Consider the following 22,109-nt stretch of genomic DNA (forward strand, 5'->3'; position numbering starts at 1 on the left):
AAGGCATTAAATTATGCAGCAGCCTCGAAATTCTAGCCTTAGAAATAATGTCCAACATTTATAGAAAAGTGTATTTGGCCGAGGAAACGCATGTGCCAAAAAAAAAAAAAAAAAAAAGAAGCTTTTCAGAGCATGGACGGTGATCAGAAGTAATCACTAAGACAGTGAAAAATCCTATTCTGAAACGCCTATGGCTTTCTATCATACACTAATTGGCTCCAAATAACACTCGTATAAATGACACAACCTGGTTATCTTGCAGCGTGGCATTCGTCCTATGTAAACTCCACAAAGCTTCTGTAGACAAACGTCCCAGCACAAGTCATTGCCCACTGCGAAAATGTGTAATATATGTATATCATGCGATTGAAATAGCACCCTGGCAGACAGAGTTTATATACTAGTCTCCTGGGCAGCTTCGGAAAGATCTACTCTCCTTTTTAGGCTTCGACAGCAAAATAATAGCTCATACAGTCGCTAGCAGGCAGCCGGTGACTAAAGAATATTAAAGACGCTTTACCTCCGCACAAATCCCGAGGAACTGCCTTTTGTTCTTCTCAGGCCATTGACACTGCCTGTGCTGCGGGCTTGTTTCAGCCAATTCTCTTTAGAATTCCGCCCAGCCCTTGACGCCTTCGGCGGCAGGGATGTTTTAGGTTTTTTTTGGGAAGTATCCCTGTCTAGAATCCGGATAGTAACATCGCCTACTTTCACATCCTTTGGTCGCTTCTCTGCCTTGTCGAGAAACTTGAGCTTCTTTGGTTTTTTATGGATGGTATCGGCTTCTTCTACCGGGAGCGTAAGAGGTCTTGTCACGGGTACTGAATTCAGAATGTCGTCTGGAAGGAGCGCCGGGAGTGCAGATCGTCGTACATCGTGTGTAGTGGAGCCTTGAAGGGTTTCGGTACTCTCGGATGGTAAATCGTCAGAAGGATTTTCTTTCCTTTTATGAGATGTTTTCGCTTGCTGTTTGCGCAAATCATCCAATTTCTTTCTTTTTTCCCTCTTCTTTTGTTCTTCTCTGTATAAAGATTAGAGGACGACTCAAAATATGTGTAAACAGGCTAGTTAAATGACTGACCTTTTTTGGGTCGTTTCCAACTTCCTAGCCTCCGATTTGATCTTGGAAAGTTGTGCAGAGTTATCAATTACCTCAGGAGCGTCATCATCACTACTATCATCATCGTCGCCTTCTTTTTCCTGGAAAGATTCTTTTTGTTCGCCGGCTTCTAGGTTTAATTGTAATTCAGGCTCTTCGTCGTCAAATCGAAAATGGTTGCTCTTTGTATGAGCAAGAGCTTTCGCATCAGTCTCAGCCTCAGATTGGCCAGCCATTTCCACAGTCTCATTTTGTGGATCGTTTTCTGTTTCCTGTGTTGATTCGAGACTCGCTCTCTTTCTTCGCTTATTGCGCTGAGTGTCCGTGGTCGCAGAGCGGGCAGGCCCAGATTTACGCTTGCCACTCGTCTCTTCCTGGACCTCAACACTTGGTTCCGTTGTTATCTGTGTGGACGAGAATGTCCGGCGTCTAGTAGCTGTGACCATGGTGGATTTGCTGTTAATTGCTTTCTCCGATGAAGCAACGGGAGACTTGGTGGAGTTCGAACGTTCTCCGTCAGACGTTTGTCGAGTAAATAGACCCTTTGCTGCGGTGACAATATGAGAGAACATAAGAGGCGAAAGAATCCAATCTGAATTCAAATGCCCCCGGATAGATGGAGAAATGTTATTGCGCCCAAAGCCTGCAGGCTTTGAAGAATTTCAACAAACCGAATAAATTTCCACGGCGCCACATTTATCCGAAGGCGGACGGCTGCCCTGTGGAGTCAAGCTCTAGGAAAGAATATGTAGTCCGCGGACAATTCGGAGACAAGTTTCGATTTCGATTTTGGTATCTTAAATGCAAATCGTGTAAAAATAATATCGCTGTACGGAGGACCAAGAGACAACCCCACAAGCACCATCAGACTGAACCTTGTACATACATGCAATAGTTTAGAAAACCACAAAACTCCATTCCGCCCTCGCCAAAATCATGCGTGTTTTTGATTAGTTTTAACCGTTCAATAGTCAAAAAGGAGCCAAAAGCGCACCCATGGACATGAAACGTGTATCTGTATCTGCGCCTCACCTGGCATTTATCATCTGTGTGCGTTCCATGAGTTCCTCCTTCGCCGCGAGGAAATCATCATCTCCAATATCACTAGTTTCATCCCAGAACTTTCCATGCTCGTCGCCATCGTCCCCACTAACTGTCCACATGCTCTCTCTCAATCGCTTGTTTCGTTCACGGTCTTCTTCAATTCTCTGTTCGATCTGTCTCTTGTCCACCCGCATCCCGCTCCCTTTCGAGCTGCGAGGGGTTCCGCCCTTTGATTTACCGCTGCCCTCCGGTCCCTCTTCTGCTTCCAAATCGAGATGTGCTGGGTGTGTTTCTCGCTCTTTAAGTCCCGCGTCAATCTCTGCTACCGTTGCCGCTGATAGGATCTCCTTGTTTTGGAGACCATTAAGAACTCGACGAACGTGTTTGACATTTGCTGCGCCCGAACCGTCGGCCGGCGCAACAGCGTCAACTACTCGCAATATGTCCCGTTGTATCATACGGACATATGGAGAGTGATCCTCTTTCGTTGCCATCTCACAGAACTGCTCGATAAAATACATAATATTGGCCCTGTTGTTCATATTGTTCTTTGAAATGAACGGAAGTAGTTAAAATTGGACACATAAAATGGATGGAATATATGCTAACCCTTTCAAGTTGCTCTAAAATGCATGAGTGAAGGTCTTCGTCCATATCGCGGTATTTGAGCGCATAATGCGCTGCCTTTTGGGATGACGTGATAGAAGCATTCAGATGCTGTAATTGCGCAGTGAAGCGCATGCGAACCTCAAATGGATCTGCCATCATAACGCCGGTCAATGTTTTAGGAGAAAATGGAAGAAATAACGTCGTTAAGTTGTGCACCACACATGCATAGAAGCACCTTGCTAAGATCATAAAAGGATAAGGAAGCCCGATTGGTCTCCAAAAAGGCGGTATTGCTATTTGAGCTGGCAGAAAACGCGGAGCTCCACCCAGCCCGCATTTAAATGGACGCACCTCCGTCGTAGCCTTAGGCTGGCACTGACTCTATAATGCCTTCAATGGAGACGATAGTAAAAATTGCTCTGGAAAGTGAATACTATTTTTAATGCCTCTAATCTTGGTTTTAACATTCTTTGCTAAAACCAATGAGATATTATATTTTGAGACTATTACGTTGACTTATAAATATCGCTCTATATAAATATTTTCTCTATCTTTAATTTTACTGACGAAACCCAATTTTTAACTGCCTTGTCTATCTTTCTCTAAAAGAGTAACCATAGCCCTAGAGTATGATTGTCTGAAATATTCACAAGAATATCTCTACCCTACAACAACAGCTATTCGACTGCATTATGATTGTATATTGGATAGGGCTGATTGGGGCTTGGGTGATAAATCCTCTGTGCGTATCATTGGTTTAACGCCCTGCCATAGAGTATAAGGGATCAGTTGTATCCAATATTTGGAAATTTGATTCCCTAAGAACTGAACTTGTGCCGTTGGATGGGTGGAAGATGCTAAGTTAACACGAATATTACGAGCCAGAATATGGTAAACACTCTAAAATAAAGCAATTGATAAAGAATAAGCCAGTAAAAAATGCCAAATCGGAGGCCATGCAACTACCAGCTAAGCCATCAACCCATTGTAAGTCTATAAACCTAGACATTGGGCATCACGCATGCACGCGGATGCACAGTGTGTGAAAAGGAACGAATAAAATGCATTATAAACATAAATATGGTCATTACTCATGTGAGCCTATACAGTACACTCGTATTTTGTATTGGCTTGAGTCTGGTTGTAGTTAAAGCGATTGTCTCCTGTCCATGGAACTGGCAAAGCTAGTCACATCATCATTCTCTAGCAAGCCAACTTCCTCAGCTGTATTTGGTTCATGGAATGTGTTTTCTCTTAGGCCCTCCCTCTTATGGAAACTGGGTCCATTAATAACAGACCAAACATCTTTCTTAGTGAGTAGGCCCTGGAGGACTCCTTTATCAGCAAATAGAACATAGCGGAGACCAAGTCTCTGAAACATCCGCAGTACTATCAGGAATGTTGTGCCGCTATTTAGTGTAATAGGAGTCTGGTCCACCCAGGGCCGTAAGTCAAGAGCGTCCATCGGATCAGCGAAAGGCTGGTGAGCAAATAGAACCTGGGTTGTACCCGGCAGTTCACGGTCCGTAGGCGATGACGGATTTTTCAAGGCATATGAAAGTTCATTTCGAGAGATGTAACCCAAAAGAATTGGATTGGAAGTATCAGTAACAATGGGGAATCCTCGGTATGAGGTGGTATCGAGTAGATTACGAAGGGTGTCAATTGTATGGCCAACAGCAACAATGGCTGTAAGGTCGTCAACCATAGTCATGATCCTATAAGCAGGCACATCTGGCGGAGTTGTATCATCACGGTGATCCAAAAATGGATATTCGTTCAGATGAATCCACGACTCATAGATACCGCGTTTCCCAAAAATATCACCACACCACTTTGAAAGCATGACTGCGATCATGATCGGAATAACGTAGGTCAAAGCACCCGTCAGTTCAAACATGATAACCACAATTGATACGGTCATCCTTGTGGCGCCACCAAGAGCGGAAGCTGCACCAATGATTGCATATATTCCAGGGGTCACACATGGGATATCGGGATCACATTTGCCGAAAAGAAAACCGTCCGGGTACGCTTCCTGCCACATTTTGAATCCCATACCTAAGGCACGTCCATACAAAGCGCCGATAGCAACTGATGGAAGGATTATACCAGCAGGCACATCGAGCCCAAAGGTCAAAGCTGCAAGGAAAAAGCCGAGAATGGCAGCCATAAGCAGAAGAGCTATTGTGCTAGCCGACGCAGCACCCGTCCTGCAGAGTCCAAACAGGTCATCAGAGGCATCCCCATTCCCACATTCGGCGAATAAATAATGAACGAGTTCAGAGTTTTGCGCCCTCATGAAGAGGTTGGGGAAGTTAATTAGAGCACTTAAAAGAGCTACTATTAGCACCTCTATAATAGGGCGAGATGAAACCCGAGACCGTCGCCATTTCGCAACTTTCATGTTCAGCCGGATTAAGAATGCACCGTATATACCACCTACAATGCCAAGTATTACGAATGGAATCATCTCAAAGCGATGCCATCCGCGTGTATATTTAACCTGGTAAAGAACAATATTTCCTGTTCGAAATGGGTTGAGTGCTTGTAGGGTCACTGCAGCGACCATGGCACACACAAAGCTTTGCCACATGGTCTTGTCCGGAAAATAATATGATAATTGCTAAATTATTTCAGTTACTGAGTGCGAATAGCTCCCGCTGCAACACGTACCTCTAAGCTAAACAAAACACCCCCAATAGGCGCTCCAAAGGCCACGGAAACCCCTGCTGCTGCAGCAGCGGACAGCACTTCGCGCTTCCTCGCTACTTAATTAGCACTACTCAGGGTCATGAAATGTGCAATATACCTTCGTTATGGTTCAGGCTTTCGAAAGGCTTCATCATCACATTGGCACAGCAACATGCAACATGGACAAGTGGGCCTTCTTTACCCAACCACATACCAGAAGCAACAGATAAGCACTTCCCACTAATTAGCGTATATGTAGCTAGTTGGAAGCATCGCAGAGCAGAACACATACAAGGCCTAGAGACTTTATGGTAAGAGTCCATGGTCCCATGAAATGCTTTATCACAAAGCCACCGAGCACTGTTTTAATTTCAGGTATTCCACTATGTTTTGCATAAAGTGCATAGGTCCTGACCAAAATGCTAGCACAGACAGCGAAAAGTACCTGTACGCACCTCCGTCAGTAGGACTTCATTGGGATTATGAGTTGGAATCAGTTACAGAATAAAGAACGTAGAAAATATATTCAACCATAAATCCTCCTCCATTGGAGGTAACCCCCAATGCCTTTCGCCACGGTGTCCAGTCTATGCACTTGGACAAGTCTAATACGAAACGCAATATTAGTTTTTCTTTTTCTTTTTCAGATCTTGTAGCAACGACGGCCTCACCTTCGTTACCCCAACAACAAAATTTTCGATTAAGGTAAAATTTGCCTCCACCAGGCCCGTTTTCGCAATAACCATTTTTCAAGTCTCCTAGCCAATTGCTTGCGATATCAATGCAAGCTGCAATGATCCCAACTGATATTCCTGTGGCGATCAATACAATCCAAACATTACCCGCATTGAGAAGTTTGCGGAAATATCCTAGAACACCCTGCCCACTAGAGTATAGAACTCTCTTCCTTTGTCGTTCCTTTGAATATTCAAAAATCCAATCAATTGCCGTAAGATCGTCATATCCTACTCGTCGCCCTGGGCCTTCAACATACCAATCTAATAGACCACCCTCTTTCTGTGTATTGAAGTTCCCACTGCCATTTAATGAGCTACCTCTTAATGACGGCGTAGCCCCAGGAGATTGTTCATTTCGAGAGGTCGAAAAACTATAACGCGCATTTCCACCAGTGGATGTAGAATTATCCGAAAATATGTTCGACAACTGAATGTAGACCGTTGTTTCTGTTTGCGCTTGAATGATATCCTTGTCGAGGTTCCATTAGAATCATATAAAAATTGAAAATTTAGGCCATACACACGGCACATGCAACGTCCCTGTCAACGATTCACTCAAATTGTACGAACCACCATGATATCCAGTCGGAGATTGTCCATGGTCACTTGCTGATTGCGTATATGGGGACGGGCCTTCAAGCTCTGGATCCGGCTGCATCATAGACATATATAATCACGTTAAAGCATCAATATCCGCATCGCAAAAGACAAGGCCTTGCTCCCTAAATCGACAATCTCACCCTTTTCGACAACTGGTAGTAACGTCGGAGGTGTGGCGCAAGCTCCGCGCTTAGTAAAGGCGGTGACCATAACACATGCGGGGCTGCGCCACATTCAGCGGCAGAAAATGGGCCTAAAAGAAAAAAAAAGTCGCTATCCAGGATACTAAATCATTCTCGGAATTCAACTCGTCACAGGAGTTCCTCCGGAGGTAGGACTAAGCATGGGTGCTAGACCTGCCTATGAGAGGATTCTCAATGAGTCCCAGGTTTATGAGCAACTTCCGGATGAGATTGCGGCTCTCATTCGCACAGCTTCTGGGACTCAATACCTGAATGCACTTGCGGTTGGCGCATCAAGGCCTGAATGTACAGAAGGTTTCTTTTGCATATATGAACCGATATTTGTCGATCTGGCAGCACAGTGGCTTTTATCCGACACTCATCTTAATCAGATCGACGTTCTCTGCGCATTTGCACGAATCCTACCCTTTGCTCCGTATCTTCGATCTTTTGCAAGCCAATACGCGACGTCTCGGGCTGGACCTTTGTCGGCTTTGGCTGCGTCTGACGAGCAAGCACTAATACAGCTGGATGATTATACGACCCGTACTCTACTTTTAGCAGTTTTCAGGCTTCTTTCGTATGATTTGGAAGTCTTCTCTAATGCCGTATCACCGTCACGACTCCAGCTCTTCTTCCGACATCGAAATCCATCCGTGCGATACCTCGCTGTGCGATGCTTTGCTTTATATATGCGCGCAGCCGATGCCGCGACAGAGAAGCTAATTCGGGCAAATATTGCAGACGATGTTTTTGAGGGTGATTGGGAAGGCATCATAATTGATTATCGTTTTCTTGGTCTGTGGGAAGAACGCCGTTGGGAAATTTTTGGGCAACGAGTCCAGATTGCGAGATCTAATCGCTCCTACCTTGAGAGCTTATCGCAGGTTGAGAGTCTACGAGATTATTTCACCACTCGGACAGCTGAGGTTTGTGGTGTTCTTATACCACGACTGAATGCCAAGCTACCTCCATCATCATCCTCGATGGTGAAAACGCCCACTGCTGTTGGAAATCTTCGAAAAATCGCGACAGGTCTAACTACATCTAGGCCTCTACTGTTGATTGGTTTGCCCAACTCAGGAAAGACTTCCTTAGTGAATGATATCGCGGCTACAATGGGCCAGTCGGAATCAATGGTTACACTTCATCTGAACGAGCAAACCGATGCCAAGAGCCTCCTTGGGATGTATTCAACATCTCCAACCACAGGCTCATTTGCATGGCAACCTGGTGTCTTAACAAAAGCCGCGAGGGAAGGTCGCTGGATCTTAATTGAAGACTTAGATCGCGCTCCTTCTGAAGTCATTGCTCTTATTCTCCCTATAATAGAGAAAGGGGAACTGACCATAGCTAGTAGGAAGGAACGGATAAAATGTGCGGAGGGTTTTAAGATCATTGCAACCATGAAGTCTTCTTACAATATTGCTGGCGAAGAGGTTGCCCCAAACACAACTATTTTGGGAAGCAGACTGTGGCAAAGGGTGCAGGTAGATTCCCTCTCCATTGAGGAAATTCGAGAGGTTATTTTGCAAAAATTCCCTCTTCTTAAGTCTCGGATCCAGACCATCATGAGTGTCTTCCAAAATCTTTGTTCTTCTTTCCATGGAAGCCTCGCAATTAAAAGTTCTCAGGGGCGGACACCAGGCCTTCGTGACCTTATCAAGCTTTGCAGCCGAATGCATAAGCGATTACAGCACCTAGGTGTAAAGTCCGGCTACGAAGCTACTCCAGAAGGCGCTGATGACGAAATATTTCTGGACTTCGTGGATATCTTTCTCCGCTACATCCCCGAAAAGTCTCTAGCAGATTCCCTTGCCTTGGTAATTGCAGCAGCGCTCCAAATATCACCTCAGAGAGCACACTTCTGTCTTCATGAACGAATCCCTGCGTATTCAGACCAGGGTAATAGCCTAGTACTTGGAAGAGAGATTTGTCGGAAAATCAAGGTACGCGGCGGATCAATATCAAAACTAGACTCTGCTTCATCTCGTTTCGCTTCCACAAGAGCTGCTGTATGCCTCATGGAGCAAGTTGCTGCAGCAGTGCAAATGGCAGAGCCCGTTCTTCTTGTCGGAGAGACTGGGATTGGGAAAACTACAGTAATCCAGCAATTGGCTACTTTGATGCGGCAAAAGCTTACGGTGGTGAATCTGTCTCAACAAAGCGAAAGCTCTGATCTTTTAGGGGGCTACAAGCCCGTCAATATTCGCACTATGGCTGTTCCCATGCTTGATGAATTTAATGCCGCGTTCGAGTTAACATTTTCGGCCAAAAAAAACCAGAAATTCCTTTCATCAGTTGCAAAAAGTGTTACCACAGGAAATTGGGTGCGCTTGGTAACGCTCTGGCATGAAGCTGTTCGGCTAGCCGATGGCGTTTTCAATTCAGATCATAGCCCATCGCAAAAACGAGCGCGTGGAGAAGAACAGCCAACAAAGAAGAGGAAGGTAGATTCGCCGAAATATCAACAGCTGCGGCAACGATGGGAAAGGTTTGCTGTACAGCTGAATGATTTCGAGGCTCAAGTTTCACAGGGTGATGCCAAATTCACCTTTGCTTTCGTCCAGGGAAAAATTGTCAGAGCGTTACGGAACGGTGAATGGGTTCTCCTTGATGAGGTGAACCTCGCCTCTCCGGACACCCTAGAGAACATTGCCAGCCTTTTGCATCACGGTAGTGACGGTACACCTTCTGTTCTACTCTCTGAAGCTGGAGATGTGGAACGGGTTTTTGGGCACCCTGACTTCCGTATATTCGGTGCGATGAACCCGGCAACAGATGCGGGAAAAAAGGACCTGCCCCCTGGCCTTCGCTCTCGGTTTACTGAAGTTTATGTACATTCTCCAGATAATGAGCTCGAAGATCTACTATCGTTGATTCAAAAATACCTTGGTGATCTAGCATTGAGCGATTCGAGAATCGTATCAGATTTAGCACACCTTTACATGGAAACGAAAAAACTCAGCAATGAAAATAAGCTCACGGACGGAGCTGGACAACGTCCACACTTCAGCATAAGAACGCTCGTCCGTGCTCTTATCTATGTAACTGACCATGCACACGTATACGGTTTGCGCCGAGCTGTCTTCGAAGGATTTTCCATGAGTTTCTTGACAGTTTTAAGTCAAGAATCGGAGAGACTTTTGACGCCTCTTCTTGAGTGGCACATATTTAGCAGTACAAAGAACGCTAGAGCACTTCTTGGGCAAACCCCAAAGCCTCCCAATGATGGGTATGCTTATGTGCAGTTTAAACATTACTGGATGCGACAAGGAAATTCTATGCCGGAAGAACAGCCTCACTATATAATAACTCCTTTCATTGAAAAAAACCTCAAGAATCTAGTTAGAGCAAGCTCAACTCGCCGATTCCCAGTTCTGTTGCAGGGTCCGACCTCTGCGGGCAAAACGAGCATGATTGAATATCTCGCCAAGGTCTCCGGAAACAAATTTGTTCGGATCAACAATCACGAGCATACAGACCTCCAAGAATACCTAGGGTCATATGTTTCCGATGAGGACGGAACTCTTCGCTATCAGGAAGGTATCATGGTAGAAGCGCTCAGAAACGGATACTGGATTGTCCTCGATGAGCTTAACTTGGCTCCGTCGGATGTTTTAGAAGCGCTGAATAGACTCCTGGACGACAATCGCGAGCTATTCATACCAGAAACTCAAGAAGTGGTTCTCCCACATCCGAACTTCATGCTGTTCGCGACACAAAACCCAGCGGGTCTGTATGGTGGCCGGAAGGTGTTATCCCGCGCTTTTCGTAACCGTTTCCTTGAGCTTCATTTTGACGACATCCCAGAGAGTGAACTAGAATTTATTCTGAAAGAGCGCTCCCAAATTGCGCCTTCGTTCTGTACCCGAATAGTCTCGGTGTATCGGAAGCTATCTTTATTACGCCAAGCAAATAGGCTTTTTGAGCAAAAGAACAGCTTTGCCACTCTACGTGATCTTTTCCGATGGGCGCTCCGACAAGCAGACGATCGTGAACAGTTAGCAATCAACGGCTTCATGTTGCTTGCAGAGCGTGTTAGGAATCCTCAAGAGCGGGCAGCTGTGAAGAGCGTGATTGAGGAGGTCATGAAAGTTCGCATTGATGAAGACGTGGTGTTTAGCTCTTCCGAGTTGGAGAAGCGCGCTCCTCTCTTAAATAAGCTTGCTCCTGGGATCGTTTGGACAAAAGCAATGCGCAGGTTATTTATTCTAGTATCGGCTGCACTGGAAAATAACGAGCCCGTTCTGCTTGTCGGAGAAACTGGTTGTGGAAAGACTCAACTTTGTCAAGCAGTCGCAGAGGCCTATAAAAAGCAATTGCTCATCGTTAATGCCCATGTGAATTTGGAGACAGGTGATCTCATAGGAGCTCAAAGGCCCGTCAGGAACAGATCAGCCATTGAACAACAACTGTTGGTCGATCTTCAGTCAATTAATGCAGAAAATGTTGGTTCGAGCTCACTTGAAGAACTAAAACAGGCTTTTAGCGCAATGAGTGCAGACGAGAAGAAAGCACACAATCCTGAATTAATCCGCCAAATCGAGAAGAATATCGGCCGCACGAATGCTCTATTTGAATGGTCTGATGGAAGCTTGATTACTGCGATGAGAACGGGGCAGTTCTTCCTGTTAGATGAAATATCACTGGCCGACGATTCGGTTTTGGAAAGACTGAACAGCGTTTTAGAGCCTCATAGGTCAATCCTTCTTGCAGAAAAGGGACCAGTCGATTCAATGGTGGTCGCGAGCGATGGATTTCAGTTTCTCTCTACAATGAATCCAGGAGGGGACTATGGCAAGCGTGAGCTCTCGGCGGCCCTTCGAAACCGAATGACTGAGATATGGGCACCGCAACTCTCTGAAGATGACGACATTTTGCCCATTCTTCAGATGAAGCTGGCGTTGAAGTCAGAAAAAGTCCCGAAAGCTATGCTGCAATTTGCAAAGTGGTTCAAGTGGACGTTCCAGAATTCTTCAGCCGAAACACTTTCCATCCGTGACCTCCTTGCGTGGGTCGATTTTGTCAATAAATGCCACGTTATAGATCCTTTATTTGCAATAGTACAAGGGGCGGCAATGGTATTCATAGACACTTTAGGTGCGAACCCAGCAGCGATGCTTGCAACAACGCTGCACAATCTTGAAGAAAACCGGCAACGATGTCTTGCTAAGCTTCAAGAGCTGTTCGATGTCGACGCTGCTGGCATTTATTGCCAACAGTCGACTATTGATGTTGAGAGTGGCTCTCTACGCGTAGGGCCCTTTGTTCTTGGTATAAATGGTCCCGCAACGCCAGATCCAGAGTTTATAATGGATGCTCCCACCACAATTGCCAATTCAGTGAGGATTGCACGTGGTTTACAGTTACCAAAACCCATTCTTCTTGAAGGTAGCCCAGGTGTCGGAAAAACCACGCTAGTGACTGCTCTCGCCAAAGCGTTGGGAAAGCCTCTTACTCGGATTAATCTTTCTGAACAAACAGATCTTACAGATCTATTCGGTTCCGATGTCCCAGTGGAAGGTGGTGATGTTGGCCAATTCACTTGGCGTGATGCCCCCTTTTTACAAGCAATGCAGCGCGGTGATTGGGTTCTTTTGGATGAAATGAATCTTGCCTCTCAATCAGTTCTTGAAGGGTTGAATGCTTGCTTGGATCATCGTCAAATGGTTTACGTCGCAGAGCTTGATCAAACATTCAAAAGGCATCCAGATTTTGTGCTATTTGCTGCACAAAACCCACATCACCAAGGTGGTGGGAGAAAGGGGCTTCCTGCTTCTTTTGTCAACAGGTTCACGGTAGTATATGCCGATAGCTTCACTAAAAGTGATCTGAAAAGGATATGCACGAATCTTTTCCCTAGAAGTCCTTCCTCGCAAACCGATGCTCTAGTTGATTTTGTTTCAAGATTGAATACAGCCATTGTGGAAGAGCGAAGACTAGGATCTGTTGGGGGTCCATGGGAAGTCAATCTTCGAGACATTCAAAGATGGCTCCAGTTAGCAGACCGTGGAAGCTTACAGATCCCGGCAGTAAACTTCCTTGATGTTATCATATCCCAAAGGTTTAGATCTCAAGAAGACCGGCATTTGGTTGCTCGTATTTATGAACAAGTTTTCGGGGTTAGCCAGGAAGCAGCCCAGAGTTACTACCACAACCTTACACCAGACTATATGCAAGTTGGATTTGGAATGATGCAGAGGAATCCATCTCTCCAGCAAACCCCAGAACCACAGATGAAGATACTTCCAAGAGATCTTCCGGTTCTTGAATCCCTCATGCTATGCATAGAGCAATCTTGGCCTAGTATTCTCGTGGGATCCTCGGGCTGTGGTAAGACCACTCTCATCCGAAAGCTCGCTGCTGTGAACGGTGCTAGTCTCGTTGAGCTAGCTTTAAGCGCTGATACTGATACAATGGACCTGATCGGTGGCTTTGAACAAATTGACTACAAGAGGGAGGTATCGTCTCTTTTGGAAGAAGTTTCTCTGCTCCTTCGACAATACATTATATCCATGTACTCTTCGTGGGGTGATTTTAATGAAGACACCACGTTTCTTCGGCTATTTGAAAGATTACAATGTCCTGAAGCATCATTAGATACAATCTGTATATCACTCACAGCACTTGTCCGGCTCCATCCTGAGAAGTCACTTGAACGTCTTCTCCTTCAAGCTCAGGACATATTGGAAAGGTCGAAGCAGTCAGATAAAATGAAGGTCGGCTTCGAATGGACAGAGGGCATGTTAACGCAGGCCGTTCAATATGGGCATTGGGTTGTCCTTGACAATGCTAATCTATGCAACCCATCTGTTCTAGACAGATTAAACTCATTGGCTGAACCAAACGGGGTCCTTATACTCAATGAGCAACGTACTGAGGATGGATCTGCTCGTGTTATCAAGCCTCATCCAAACTTCAGGCTGTTTTTAACAGTTGACCCCCGTCATGGAGAGCTGTCCCGTGCCATGCGAAATCGATGCGTTGAGATCTGCTTCTTGCCCCAAGAAGACGGCATCATAGCGAACACATTTACTCCTTCTTATACATGTCAATCCTTTTTATATCGCCTCCGATCTGTTTGGAATTTCGACTCTGCGACAACGACTGAAAACATTTCGCCTCTTCTCTATGAAGTCTGTGTTGACCATCTTTCAACCGTCGATCTTGCATATCTTCAACGATCTCTGGAATTCTTTCTGCCATATTGTTCCAATCCCGTGAAAGACCTACTTACTTCGACGCTGTCTCAATATGTGTCCGTTGTGCTCGATAATACGGACTGGAAGCCTCTCAGTTGTACTGGCACGGTTGCACTAGGGGGTGCTTCTCTTGCTATCCAGGGGCCGTCACAACCTTTCCATCCTCTTGTAAATGAACCACTGGCTTCAGTCTTGAGAAAGGGCTTATCCTTCGCATCGCTTATAATCCTGGCACATTTACAAGATTGCAAACTGGACTTGTATCGCTTGAGGCAGGATTTACAACGGGCGGACGAATCGGGGAAACGTCTCAAACCAAGCCAAATGAGCCGACTAGAACGGTCACTGGCTTCTAGACGTATACCTTCCCTGATGAAAGATTCAACTCAGCCTGCTGGCTCTTTCCTATCGGATTGTGGACAGGCAGTATACGAATTCATACAGGGCTTGGATCATGACGCCCTTCACGCTCCCAAGCTTGTTCCCGCTCTTCGGGGAATAATCAATTATTCCGCCGATGTTTTAAGACTCATGGCGGCAAATGAAGTGGATGAAGGCGAATTCCAGGTGTACCTACAGATTGGAAGGGAGCTATGTGCTTCGCTAGCAAACTCTTGGGCCCGAGCGGAACCATTAGCTTTTGAATTGTCTCAGGCTCTTAGCCGGTTCCATGAGAACTGGTCGTTAAAGACCGGGCTCAGCATGCAACGAATGTGGGAAGAATGGAGGCCTGCAACCCCTGGAACGCAAAATAAACTAAAATCCGTTCTGGAGCTCGAACGTGTGGCTTCGAAGTTCACCCATATTGCTGTCATGACCCGTCTGGACTTGTCGAAATTAAGTCGAGTGCGCGATTCCCTTATCAATGCCCAGTACTCCATCCTCTTAGACGGCGCGGACGAAGGACAGCTTGTGCAAGTAAGTTTTGGCTTTTTCGTTTCTTCCGTTGTTTATATTTTTCATTATCAGCTCAACTCTTCGTACGCACGCCTCCGGATACTAACTCTAGGTCAGGGTCTCAAACAGACAGTTACGGAACTGGCAAATGTCACACAAAACTTCGAAGCAGTTCAAAACTTATATTTCGTGGACGAGTTTGAAGCTCTCTGCCAGTATCATGACATATCTTCTGTCTTTCGGGGCAAAGAAAGCGCAGAGCAGGTCATCCGATCTATTCTTCCATTACTAGCTGGCCGTGCTGCCCGGCCTCTAGATGCTTCGATATCTCAGACTCATGTTCCCAATATCCTCCACAGACTGTCGTTGTTCGCAGGCTCGGAACGCTCTTCTGCATTTGGTGCTGCTATTAATGGCACTTTCTCTCTGACTCTACTGGCAAAATTGGCGTTTGTTGATCTCACGAGCTTAGGTCAAATGGATGCCCTAGAGGTAGAAAAACAAACTCTTTCGAAGAGTTTAAGTTTGTCATCTCATGAGATTGCCATTGATCAATATAAGTCCCTTAGGCAAGTGCTATCAAGACTTGCTCTAGAGCTTGTGATCATACATAGAGAGTTCTTTGAGCCACAGTCATTTGAGCAATTAGTTGCTGCTCTCAACACAGTTATGGAGCAAGGCACCTTTAACGGCGCCCAAGTCCTCGAGGTCCACTTGGAAAAAGGGTTGCCGAATGACCATTACTTTAAATACTTCGCGGAAAGAGCACTTCCAAACGTCGTGGCCTCTCTAATGACGCATTCAGTGCACAAAGAGTATGCTGGAAGCACAGGAGCTGCTGCTGTCCTATTAGCTGTCACTCTTCTGCGACTCTTCGTCCCAGACAAACCATTCGATCCCTCTTTAAGCTTAGTTGTTCAACAGAGAAGGCATGCACAACGTACTTCGGAACTTAGTATGAAAGCTGAAGCTATTTCATCATATGAACTTGGCTTTTCCGGTCAGTCTTCAAATATGCGATACGAGATCCTACAAGAACAACTGCGCGACCTGGGCTCAGCACCTCCCCCTTCGTCTATTACCCGGCCCCAAATTTCAGAGTTAGGTATTCTGCATGGAGAGTTGTCGAGCTTAGTGAGATCGGTTCTCGACAGACACCCGGAGAACATCATAAACGCTCCGATTGAGAAAGCGTCCGAGGAACTGGTGAATTTAATCCGTGACAACATTCGCCAGCTAAGTCAACGCCTGAGTGAGAATTACAGATCTTATGACGACTTAACTACCCCAATTGTTCGCTTCCTCCAAATTCTAGACCTAGGACTCGTCCTGGTCTCCAACAGGTTCCAGCAGAGAAATGAAATGCAGATAGTGAAGACGGTCAGCGACAGAACGCCATTTCTTGGAGGCCGTCTTCATCCCATTTCAGCTTTCGGTCATCAAACATTTGATACTAATCCAAAACGTGCCGTTGAGTTGTGGTTTCACGAATTGTCCTCACTGCAAGTTGCAGGGAATGCAGACGCTACGGTTCTTTCTACTCAAGCAGGACACAAAGCTCTTCGCCAACTATTCGAGCAATTCCATGTGTTGTGGAAAGTAAAATTGCGAGAGGATCAAGAAGAGGAGGCGCAGAAGTCAGAATTATACCATTACCGAGGATCTTGGGAAGATAGTGAGGAGGTTGATGAGAAGGAACTACATCAGCTCTTCCCTACATATGATGACGACTCTGCAGAAGAGGGGGAAAAGACAACCAGTATTGACCCAAAGGCTATGTCTATCCGGCTTGCCTCCCTTCACTCAAAACTCTTTCAATCCGAAGATCCTGCGGGAGTTTTATCAACTTATGTCAAGCAGTCTGCTACATTGCTAGGTTCAATCTGGTCGCAAAAAGATGGTTGCACTTCACAAGTTCATCCTAAGGAGCATTTATCTGGCATTCTCTTGTTGCTAGAGGATTCCATCAACAAGACTCCAGGAACAGGGAACAATTACAACTTCTATACGGATGCTAACATAGGCGAGGCAAGAAGACTTTGTGCTTTGACGTTGTCGGTACAGTCTCGTTTCATCCAAATCCAAAGGTCTTGGCCAGATCATGCCGTTCTTGAGGATGTCATCCAGTGCTGTAAGGAGATCCTTCAGTTCAAACACAGTGAACCCGTTGCGAAGTTCATCACGAAAGTTGAAAAGTTACACTCTCTAGTACATGAGTGGCAACTTGTTGCAAGCAAAGAGTACTCAGCAGCTTCTCTGTACGATGAGATCACAAGCTTGACTATCAGTTGGCGGCGACTCGAATTGTCTACTTGGGCAAAACTTCTGGAGATCGAAAAAGAGAAATGCGAGCAAGATGTGGGCACATGGTGGTTTGTTGCATATGAGGCGATCTTTGGTGCGCCAGTCCAAATTGCAGAATCAGGGCAAACAGACTTGAACGATCACATTCTTGAGGTCATCTCAACACTGGAAAAATTCTTCCACTCGACCACTTTGGGGCAGTATAGTGCGCGTCTCCAACTCGTCAAAGACTTCCGATCCCTACTGTTGCTCTACACCCAAGATCTGCCACCCCTGGAGAAGCTTGTATCAGCTTTGGACAACTTCATTCAACACTACACACAGTATGAGCCTGTGGTGCACAAGCTTTTGAGTGAGAAAAGAGCAGCACTTGAAAGGGATATCAAGGAACAAATTCAGTTAGCCAGCTGGAAAGACACAAACATTGTTGCTCTCAAAGAAAGTGCCCGGCGATCGCACTTCAAATTGTTCAAACTGGTACGGAAATATCGGGATATGTTAGCTCAGCCTGTTCAGCATATCTTAGAACAAGACATGCCAGATGATAATGAAGAGCCCAACTGTACCATTGAAGGATCGACATTATCCTCTGCAAGCTTTCCAGGGTCTATTGGCGTATGTCAGAAGGCTGAGAACGTCTGGCTAAAGAGGCCGCCAAGGTTCAGGGATCCTGAGGGTACAGTACGCAACATGACACATATGTATGTGTCGAATTCCACCGAGTTTGATGTTTCTGGAGATCTCGAAAGCTTCGTGAAGTTTGTCGTTGAGAGTATTAAGGAGTTCAAATCACAAACACCAAATGTCTTGACTGAAGAAAATAAAGATACTGTTCAGCATCTCAAAGTCCAAAAACGACGCTTTTACGCGGATACTCTGCGACGAGTACTGGAGATGGGTATTAAGCGCAATGCTAGCACTAACTTAATGGAGTCACAAGCATCTGTTGCACAAGTTCTAGCCACTAGTCCAGCTTTGGAAAGCGTGACTCAGGTTGCTGGCATTTCTAAAAGCTCCGATCTGTATTTCCACAGACTTTTAGACCTGCTTCCTCGAATTCGCGAAGCATCACGCAATTACTCTGAAGACCTCAGCAATGTTGAAGTCTCAAGGAGTTCGGGCTCTCTGGAGCATCTATTGTTTTTGATTCGAAGGCAAAGGGCTATTATCTCCCCAGCAATTTCGGGGTTACATACGCTTCAGTTGACGCTTATCAAAGCCGCAAATCTCTGGGATCTAGGATCGGCATCGGTCTTCAGGACACATCAAGAATTTTCGGACGAAAAACAAGCCGTATCAAGAGCTGTATCCTGGCTAACACCTATACTTGGATTAGCCGCTACAATTGTGGAGCTTCATTCCAAGTTCTCTGGCACCGACTCACTGGGTATCTCCAATGGCTTGCGTTCCTGGAAAGAAACCTTTGACTGCCTAGGAAAGTCTCTTCGCAGTCTCCCAGCGACACCACAAGGCGTTTCCTCACAGTCACATAAAAAGACATTAGACGAGGCATCATCCTCCTTCACCGCACTAAATTATCAGATTGCACAATGGACACAGGTCCGCCCTGACCTCTCCTTTGCCTTGGCCCAGATAACTCCTTGGATCGATATTAAACCTCAGGCGTTCGAGTGGAAACACACTGGCAATGGTTTAGCTATTGGGGATTTCGATGGACGTCTCCTCGCCGCAGTTGACAAGATCCTTATCAGCCTTCAGAAACTCAAGGAGGTACCATCGTTGGTCGCATCTCCTGGCTTATTGTCACGAAGTGATGATTTTTTCAGTAGGGCAGTAAAGGCCATTCATCTAGCTGACGTCAATTCTTCCTTGGACTCCGTTTTGGAAACCCTTCAACATCTCCAGGCAGATGGGGATTCCAGCATTCCCTTCGCAGTAGCATTGATAGCCAGTTTACTGCCCATCATGAACAAATATTACTACATATGCCAAGATATTCTGAACCGCTTCCTTACGGTTCACCAAGCAACGTGCAAAATGTCATATGTTCTTGCCAAATCATTCACTAAGATAGCATCGGAGGGATTCTGCAGCCCCGCCGATGCGTCTACGGATGAGGGCAAGTCTAGGCAGTTAGAGGGTGGAACCGGTCTTGGCGATGGAGAAGGAGCTGAAGACATCAGTAAAGATGTTGAGCAAGATGAAGACTTATCTGAACTAGCTCAACAACAGAACGAAAAACCGAAAGAAGATATGGATGAATCAGCGGACGCAGTGAACATGGACCAGGAGGACTTGGAAGGGGACGAAGGTGAACACAAAGAAGATGATGATCAAGAAAAGGGGGAAAGTGATGAGGAATCAGATGGTGATATCGACGAGGAAGTGGGCAGCGTTGATGATCTTGATGCCTCAGCAGTAGATGAAAAGATGTGGGATGGCGCTCATGACGAACAGCAAAAGGAGACTGAAAATGAGCAAGGTAAAGGTGTGTCCGAGTCTGACGAGCAGACTGCTGCGCAAGAGGAGAAAAAGGACAACAAGGGCGACGAGAAAAAAGAAGGCGAAGGCGACGAAGAGGAAGAGGAAGATGAGGAAGAAACTCCTGATGAGGAGGGTGAAGCGGTTGGTCGTGAAGACATGGAGATCACAGATCCTCATGCGAAGGAAGAAGATGCCCTCGACCTCCCAGAAGAAATGCAACTTGACGGCGACGAAAAGGGGGATGAAGAGGGCTCTGAGAGTGATGACGGACTCGATGATGGCCTGTCAGACAGCGGACCTGCTGCAGAAGAGGAACAGCAATTCGATGGACAAGAAGATACTCTCGATAATGATGGTATGGAGCAGGCCGGAGAAGAAGAGCTGGAGATTGATCAGGCAGAAGAAGCCAACGAGAACGACAATATGGCTGATGCTGAACCTGAAGGCGACGAAGAAGAGGACGCGCCTGGAGAAGAGCCAGAAGAAACACAGACAGATGATCTCCTAATCCAGCGTGATGAGAACGAAAATGCCGAGGAAGAGCTGGCACCTAGCGAAGCTGTTAATGGTGGTTTGGGTGCTGACCAAGACCAGAATCAAGAGAAGGGTGCATCTGGCAATGCACAACAAGAAAACGGCTCAAGCGATCAATCTGCTGACAAGCAGCAAACCGGTGCTTCCAAAGAAGGAGACGACAATGAGCGACATAGAGATGCAGGGGGTGCGGACGATTCAAACCCCGATGACCCTCAAGTACAAGCGTTCCAAAAGTTGGGCGACATCCTTGATGAATGGCATCGCCGGCAGAAAGAAATAAAGGATTCCTCAAAACTTAAAGAGGACAAGACTCAGAATCCTCTGCCCGAGGATGCGGACATGGCAGATGCGGATTTCGAGCATCTGGCTGACCAAGATGATGTTGCTGATACTCAGGCCCTTGGCCAAGCGAACGAGGAGCAAGCAAAAGCTCTCGATCAAAACAAGGGTGTGGAGTCGGACATCAAACCTAATGACAACGAACAGATCCCGGACGCTCCAGATGAGCGTCAAGATATTCCGGACAACAAGCTGGAAGATGATATGCAGCTGGACCAGGGTCCTGCACCTTCTGATGGGCAATCCGCAGGAGCGTTGATTCCCGGTAGCTCCCATGCACAAGAACGCACTACTGAGGCTCTTGATCAGCAAGAAGCAGAAGAACTAGATGAGGTCGACGCACACCTAGCAGCGATTCACCTATCATCCACACTTCCGCCTCTTACTCCAAGGGACGAGGCTCAACGACTCTGGTCGCACTATGAGTCCGTCACCAATGATCTTTCTCTTTCCCTCACGGAACAACTCCGTCTCATCTTAGCGCCGACGCTTGCGACGAAGCTGCGTGGCGATTTCCGAACTGGTAAGCGTCTGAATATTAAACGCATTATTCCGTACATTGCGTCGCAATACAAACGAGACAAGATATGGATGCGACGATCCATACCCTCCAAACGCAATTATCAAATCATGCTTGCCGTCGACGACAGCAAATCCATGCTAGAGAGCGGTAGTGGCCAACTTGCGTTTGAAACTCTGGCACTTGTTTCCAAGAGTCTGAGCATGCTAGAAGCTGGTGATCTATGTGTTCTCGGCTTCGGCAGCGAGGATCACGTCCGAGTTGCGCATGAATTTGGCAAACCATTCTCTTCAGAAGCTGGGGTGCAGGTGTTCCAGCACTTTAGTTATCAGCAAACCGGTACCAACGTGAGGAAATTGATAGCTGACTCCATTGCTTTATTCCGAGAAGCTCGCTGGAAGCAAACCCCAGGAGGAGGGAACGCCGATCTTTGGCAGTTGGAACTTATAATATCGGATGGTATTTGTGAAGACCATGACACGATCAGACACCTTGTACGCCAGGCTCAGGAAGAGCGTATCATGATTGTGTTCATCATTGTTGATGCTGTGAAGGGCAGCTCGATCCTGGACCTCAGCCAGGCAAGCTTCGAGCCCGATATTGAAAATGGAACTGGGGGGATGAAGTTGAAAATGAAACGTTATCTAGAAGGATTTCCCTTCCCTTATTATTTGGTTGTGCGTGATGTTAGGGAGTTACCGGCTGTTTTGGCTACGGCGTTGAAGCAATGGTTTGCAGAGGTTGTTGATGTCTCTTCTTGAACTTGCATCACATATCGGGCTATAGAGAAAAGAAAAGGATTGCAGGTTTTTATTTACATTTTTTGTGGATATAGGTCTTTGCATATAACATATATTGGAATGGTTCACTTATATTATACTCTCCAAATGTCATGGA

The 22,109-nt window shown here is 46.2% G+C and overlaps 4 protein-coding genes across 4 annotated transcripts; 1 reads left to right on the top strand and 3 right to left on the bottom strand.

Annotated features, from left to right (window-relative positions):
• Nucleotides 1-516: 516 nt before the first annotated feature.
• ATNIH1004_003420 (uncharacterized protein) lies at nucleotides 517-1,545 on the bottom strand (the record flags this gene model as incomplete). The annotated part of the gene is made up of 2 exons (XM_033568098.1): nucleotides 517-1,021; nucleotides 1,082-1,545. The coding sequence occupies 2 exons, from the start codon at nucleotides 1,543-1,545 to the stop codon at nucleotides 517-519; spliced, it is 969 nt and encodes a 322-aa protein (XP_033430093.1).
• Nucleotides 1,546-2,127: 582 nt separating this feature from the next.
• ATNIH1004_003421 (CTD kinase subunit gamma) lies at nucleotides 2,128-2,908 on the bottom strand (the record flags this gene model as incomplete). Its single annotated transcript, XM_033568099.1, has 2 exons — nucleotides 2,128-2,691; nucleotides 2,753-2,908. 2 exons carry the CDS (start codon nucleotides 2,906-2,908, stop codon nucleotides 2,128-2,130), a joined length of 720 nt encoding a protein of 239 aa, XP_033430094.1.
• A 991-nt stretch (nucleotides 2,909-3,899) lies between these two features.
• On the bottom strand, nucleotides 3,900-6,841 carry ATNIH1004_003422 (chloride channel protein; the record flags this gene model as incomplete). Its single annotated transcript, XM_033568100.1, has 7 exons — nucleotides 3,900-5,378; nucleotides 5,429-5,520; nucleotides 5,565-5,679; nucleotides 5,739-5,891; nucleotides 5,948-6,051; nucleotides 6,118-6,652; nucleotides 6,704-6,841. The coding sequence occupies 7 exons, from the start codon at nucleotides 6,839-6,841 to the stop codon at nucleotides 3,900-3,902; spliced, it is 2,616 nt and encodes an 871-aa protein (XP_033430095.1).
• Nucleotides 6,842-7,126: 285 nt separating this feature from the next.
• Nucleotides 7,127-21,973, top strand: ATNIH1004_003423 (AAA family ATPase midasin; the record flags this gene model as incomplete). The annotated part of the gene is made up of 2 exons (XM_033568101.1): nucleotides 7,127-15,088; nucleotides 15,185-21,973. 2 exons carry the CDS (start codon nucleotides 7,127-7,129, stop codon nucleotides 21,971-21,973), a joined length of 14,751 nt encoding a protein of 4,916 aa, XP_033430096.1.
• Between the last annotated feature and the right edge of the window lie 136 nt (nucleotides 21,974-22,109).

Source organism: Aspergillus tanneri (assembly GCF_003426965.1).
Source record: "Aspergillus tanneri strain NIH1004 chromosome Unknown AapTan_1_pilon_pilon_pilon, whole genome shotgun sequence".
NCBI lineage: Eukaryota > Fungi > Ascomycota > Eurotiomycetes > Eurotiales > Aspergillaceae > Aspergillus > Aspergillus tanneri.